The sequence below is a fragment of the Hylaeus volcanicus genome, unplaced genomic scaffold, assembly GCF_026283585.1.
Source record: "Hylaeus volcanicus isolate JK05 unplaced genomic scaffold, UHH_iyHylVolc1.0_haploid 15388, whole genome shotgun sequence".
Taxonomy (NCBI): Eukaryota; Metazoa; Arthropoda; class Insecta; order Hymenoptera; family Colletidae; genus Hylaeus; species Hylaeus volcanicus.
Window position 1 is genome coordinate 1 of NW_026531438.1, and position 5959 is coordinate 5959.

The window sequence follows — 5959 nt, forward strand, 5'->3', positions numbered from 1 at the left end:
ATGTTCATTCCAGTGATGAGACATTGATTTCGAGGGTAGCTCGTGTCTGTCGCTACATTTTTTGGTGCCCCGGGTGAGGAGTGAGGTGATTGTACGTTGCTGTATCGGCTGGAAGTTTCTCGAATTTTTTTGCCCCATTAGAGAGAGAACACCGAAGTGTGAATTCCTATGTTGGGTATTTGCCTATGTGCGTATATGTATGTGCGTTGTTGCGATCGAGTTTTGTTTTAGTCCTTGAGACGAGTCGTCGGGTCGAAAATTTCCGCGCTTAGTTTCACGCATACTTTCCAGCGCTCTTAGGTTCACGCAACTTTCCAGCGCGCTTAGGTTCACGCATACTTTCCAGCGCACTTAGGTTCACGCATACTTTCCAGCGCACTTAGGTTCACGCGTACTCAGCGAGTGGCGACGACTTCAAGGCGGTCGAGCGCCGGGTGTCGTGTGAAGTTCGACGCGCTGAATTTCTGTTTTACACAACAAGTGTACTTATTTGAATTTGATTAGCTTCCCGAGTCCGATACTTGACTTGTTTGCATTCAACATTGTCAAAGTTGATTACCATTTGGTAGTTGCCCCCCACCCCAAACCTTGATATCATGGCTCCGTCAGTGTTGAGAAGGCTCACCGCCTTACAATACTCGCGATTGGCAGAAATTCGGCTCTCGAATTCGCGGTTGCGGGAACGAGATCGCCGTTCATTAAATCACAATATAATTGTATCGCGGTTAGACGCGCTCAAGGGGATCCAGCAGGAAGCGCGCACCACCTATGCTGACATCGTCATCCGAGAGGACTTCGCGGGCGAGGCGTATGTTATTGACAACGTAGTCGATCAAATCCAAGCGGCGTATGAGGATACGATCGATTTCCTCTTGATTGTACAATCGGAGTTAGAGATTGCCGAACAGAGTACCGTGTCGGCCGATGTACCGGCCATCGTGCCCCCCGTGACAATGGAATGTCTCCCTGCGAAACTTCCTCGATTAGAGTTACCGACATTCTCGGGCCGATACGAAGAGTGGGAAAATTTTTGCGATTTGTTTACTACGCTTGTGCACGACGCGCCCGGTCTTGCGGATGCAACGAAATTGCAATATTTGAAAACATGTTTAAAGGATAAGGCCGCGGACTTGGTCAAGGATGTGACCACCATCAATGCCAATTACTTGAGTACGTGGCAAGCGTTGAAAGCGCGTTTCCATAACCCTCGTTTCATCGTTTATCACCATTTGAACGTACTTTTGAATTTGCCCTATCTCCGGAGGGAATCCGCGGTAGAGCTGCGGTCATTTGCGGATGCGGCGCATCGTATTGTCAGCGCATTGTTTAATTTAGGAATGCCAGTCGAACACTGGAATGTCTGGTTTGTGTATATTCTGGCTGCTAGGTTGGATCCGGAGTCTTGGAAGGCGTGGGAAATCGAATTGAATTCAAAGGATCGAATGGCGACGTCGGATTCGGGTTCCGGTTTTCAGTTTGGGAAGACCTTAGATCATTTTCCGAAATTTGCTGTTTTTTCGGAATTTTTCGAAAATCGAGCTCGTTCTCTCAGCATATTGTCCCCCGATAATCCAAAATCTGACAGGAAGTCGCTGTGTCCTGTTAAGTTGGTTCCTGGATTACGTAAGATGTTCCATGCAGCCCCGACTGCTCCCCCCCTCTCTGCCGTCCTGATGGAAGGACCGGTTGTCCGTTGTGTTCGGGTCCGCACCGACTTCCTAAGTGCTACAAGTTCCAAATTAAAACCCCTTCCGGGCGTTATGATGAGGTGCGTTGCTTACGTCTCTGTTTTAAATGTCTAGAACGACATTCGGTCCGTGATTGTATGGCGTCAATCCGTTGTTGCAAATGCAATGCTAAGCACCATTCGTTGATACATTTTTCCCGCTCTGATGGTACCATGTCTAGAGGTAGGGGTGCCGGTTCTCCGAACCCGCCAAGTGAGGCGTCCACTACCACATCGGGCGCTCGTGTGCACACCGCTAGCGTTCCCCCCTTGAAGTATCCGGTGATTTTAGCCACCGCCCAATTGGAGCTCGTGGGCCCTCAGGGCATGAAGACCTCAGTCCGTGCCTTGTTCGATCAGGGTTCGGAATCTTCTTTCGTTTCGGGCTCGATTGCGAACCTTTTGAACTTGACAAAATCTCGTGTTAATGTTCCCTTAACGGGACTTGGCACGAATTCCACTGGTGTTGCAAGTTTCTCAACGCATTTTAACTTTCGTGCCTTGTCTGATTCATCGGTTCGGTTTCGAACGGATGCCCTTATCCTTCCCAAACTTACCGCCCGGTTGCCTTCTCGTTGTTCGATGGAATTGGATCTTGAATTATTCGCTGGTCTGCCGTTAGCAGATCCACACTTTTATGTTCCCGATTCGGTGGATGTAATCCTCGGAGCAGATGTGTATGGGCAGTTGCTGCGTCCGGGCTTGCAAAGATTCTCCTCTTCGTCGTTGTTGGCTGAGCAGACAGCTCTGGGGTGGATCGTGTCCGGTCCTACTTCCCCCGTTGGATCACGACGGGCGGAATCGCGCTTGCCGGCGTCAATTCGGGCGCTGCACTGCGCGGCTGATAGCGACTTGGACGAGTCGTTGCAGCGGTTCTGGGTACTTGAAGAACTCCCCCCGATTGTTGCATCGCTTCATCCGCAGGATGAGGCGTGCGAAAGGTTGTTCCGCGAGTCGCACTCTCGCAACTCTGAAAGCCGGTTTACAGTGCATCTACCGTTTAAATCGGAACCGCCTGCAGTCGGGCCGGAAACTCGACGCATGGTTTTGGGTTTGCTTTCTCATACGTATCGTCGTTTCGCTCGCGACCCCAAGCTCGCTTTAGCTTACCGCGAATTTATGTCTACCTACGAATCCCTTGGACATATGGAACGGGTTCCCGCTTCTGAAATCAATCCGCGCGCTTGGTACCTCCCTCACCATGCGGTTGTGCAATCCAGCCCGTCGAGCTGGAAACTTCGAGTCGTTTTCGATGCCTCGCGTAAAACTCGCGACTCCCATTGCTTGAATGATTATCTTATGGCCGGTCCTGCGCTACAGTGCGAGCTTCCCTTGATTCTATCGAATTGGCGTCGATATCGGTACGTGTTTTCGGCGGACATAGTCAAGATGTTTCGTCAGATCTTGGTTAACCCCGTGAACGTGATTTACAGCGGATTGTGTGGGCGCCGTGTTCTTCGGACTCGCCTGTGGAATGTCGGTTGACTACTGTCACTTTCGGAACGACCTGTGCTCCGTATCTCGCGATACGTACGCTCATGCAATTGGCCGAGGACGAACGTGGTCGGTTCCTTCTTGGGGCTCGGTGTCTTGACTCTCAAACTTACATGGACGACACTTTCGCCGGCGCGGACGAATTTCCGGTGGCGATCCGCACCCGTCAGGAGCTGATTGATCTTTTAAGGTCGGCCGGCATTGAGCTCGACAAATGGGCGGCCAATCATCCTGATTTGCTTCCCTCTTCCGCGAGTTCGTTTAAAGCAAAGGACTTCAAACCGATTAGTAACGACGAGTCCATAAAAACTCTAGGGGTCCGTTGGCACCCTGGTCAGGATGAATTTCGGTTTTCGACCTTGGAATTTAATGAGCTTCCCGGAGCGTCTACCAAACGCTCCGTGCTTTCCAACATTGCTCACTTGTTCGATCCTCTTGGTTGGTTGACGCCGATCACGGTCACCGCCAAAATTTTGATGCAGGATCTCTGGATTTTGAAGTGCGATTGGGACGCTGCTCTACCGGCTGAATTTCAGAATAGGTGGTTAGATTATTGTAACTCCCTTCCATCCCTTCCCAATCTGGCGATCAATCGATGGCTGGGGTCCTCTAGTGCTTCAGCATCACAGATCCATGGATTTTTCGATGCCTCGTCTCGTGCGTATGCTACGGTTGTCTACGTTCGAATTGACGAGGGAAATGGGCGGTTTCGTGTTTCTCTTCTCGCGGCCAAGAGCAAGGTCGCTCCTGTGAAAACAATGAGCATTCCCAATTTAGAATTGTGTGGTACCGTACTGCTCACCAAGTTGTTTCTTCACGTGCGAAAGCTTGAGTTGTTGCAGAATCTCCTTGTGTTTGCGTGGTCGGATAGTCAGATTGTCTTAACCTGGCTCAAAAAATATCCGTGTTATTGGAAGACCTTCGTGGCAAACCGCGTATCTTTCATTCAGACCGAGCTGCCGAGTGCAGCTTGGGCCCATGTCCCAACTAAACAGAACCCCGCGAATTTGGCCTCGCGGGGGTGCAAACCCTTTGACCTGATCCGCGAGGATCTGTGGTGGAAGGGGCCCGAGTGGCTCGTGATGTACGAGGACCGTTGGCCTAAGGAGGTGGTGGCTGTGCAGACATTGCATGTCAAGAGTGCTCCGGCGGAACTGGAGCTGTTGAGTAGGTTCTCCTCTTTGACTCGTTTGATTCGTGTAGTAGCCTATTGTCTACGACCATTGATTAGATTGCGAAGACGCAGAATTTCCCCTGAAGAATTACCTAGATTCTTGACCGCCGCGGAACTGTCGGGAGCTCGAGCCGTGGTCATCAAAATGTCTCAGGGGCATGCGTTCGGGGAGGAATTACAGTTGTTGCGATCGGGCAAGAGCCTGCCGAAGCGTCACACATTGTTGCAGGTGAACCCAATCTTCGACCCGACGGACGGCATTCTACGTGTTGGGGGTCGCATTGCGAACCGTCGTTTGTTTGTGCGGTATGCATACCGTGCCTGTTTGCATGGCGGACCTACGCTCACAATGAGTACCGTCATGCAATACGTGTGTATTCTTGGGCGCACATGTTTTGTTAAAACCGAGATACGCCAGTGCGTGGTCTGCCAACGCGTTAAACCTCGCTCGGTTTGTCAACTGATGGGCGATCTGCCCTCAGCTCGTGTGACTCCCGCTCGTCCATTTTCTTCTACGGGATTAGATTATGCCGGTCCTTTCCAAATTGGAACCACCAAGGGTCGCGGCCATAAGGCCTACAAGGGATATATTGTGCTCTTCATACGCTTTGCGACTTGAGCAATTCATCTCGAGGCCGTGAGTGACCTCACAGCCCAGGGCTTCCTTGTGGCGTACCAACGCTTCGTCGGTCGCTGCGGTGTTTGTAGCAATTTATACAGCGATAACGCTACCAACTTCAGATCTGCTGACAAGGCGTTACAGGCCATGTTCAAGGGTGCGTCAGCCTTTTATAAGGACTCGGACGCCTCTTTAGCCGGGGACGGCACTACATGGAGGTTCATTCCCCCGAATTCACCTCACTATGGAGGCCTGTGGGAGGCTTGAGTGAAGTCCGTTAAGCATCACTTAAGGCGTACGATAGGTAATAAACTCTCAACCTTCGAAGAACTTTCCACCATACTGGTGTAAATCGAAGCTTGTTTGAATTCGCGCCCCCCCCGACCCGCTCAGCGCCGATGTCGATGATCTCCGGGCTTTGACGCCCGCGCACTTTCTGATTGGCGGCTCGTCGGCCTTACTCCCCGACGAGGCCCCGCCAAATGTGCCGGAAAACCGTCTGGAGCGTTTCCATCTGCTCCAGGCAGCCCGTAACAGTTTTTGGCGACGTTTGTCGACCGAGTACCTCCAATATCTTCAGGGGCGTGCAAAATGGCGTAGTGCGGCGCAGAATTTTGCCGTTGGCCAGCTCGTGATTGTTCGCGATAATCGGTACCCCCCCAACAAAGTGGCCCATGGGGCGAGTGGTTGAAGTTCATCCGGTCCAGATGGTTCAGTTCGTGTGGTCACCGTCCGGACTACAATGTCCGTGTTAAAGCGCCACATACCGCGGCTCTGTCCATTGACGTTGGAAGCGGTTACCTCCGGATCCCCTTAAGACAGTTGTCTGCTACTGTGTTGGTTGCCTTGCATCTACTGTGTCTCCTGCAGATTCATCCGTTGAACGAGAGCGGGCGGTGTGTTCGCGCCAAATGCGCTTCCTAATGGGGATTGTCCATCAATATGG

The 5959-nt window shown here is 51.7% G+C and overlaps 1 protein-coding gene across 1 annotated transcript; it reads left to right on the forward strand.

Annotated features, from left to right (window-relative positions):
• The first annotated feature begins 1900 nt into the window (after positions 1-1900).
• Positions 1901-5280, forward strand: LOC128882122 (uncharacterized). Its single transcript, XM_054133694.1, has 3 exons — positions 1901-2065; positions 3160-4700; positions 5136-5280. The coding sequence occupies exons 1-3, from the start codon at positions 1901-1903 to the stop codon at positions 5278-5280; spliced, it is 1851 nt and encodes a 616-aa protein (XP_053989669.1).
• The last annotated feature ends 679 nt before the right edge of the window (positions 5281-5959 follow it).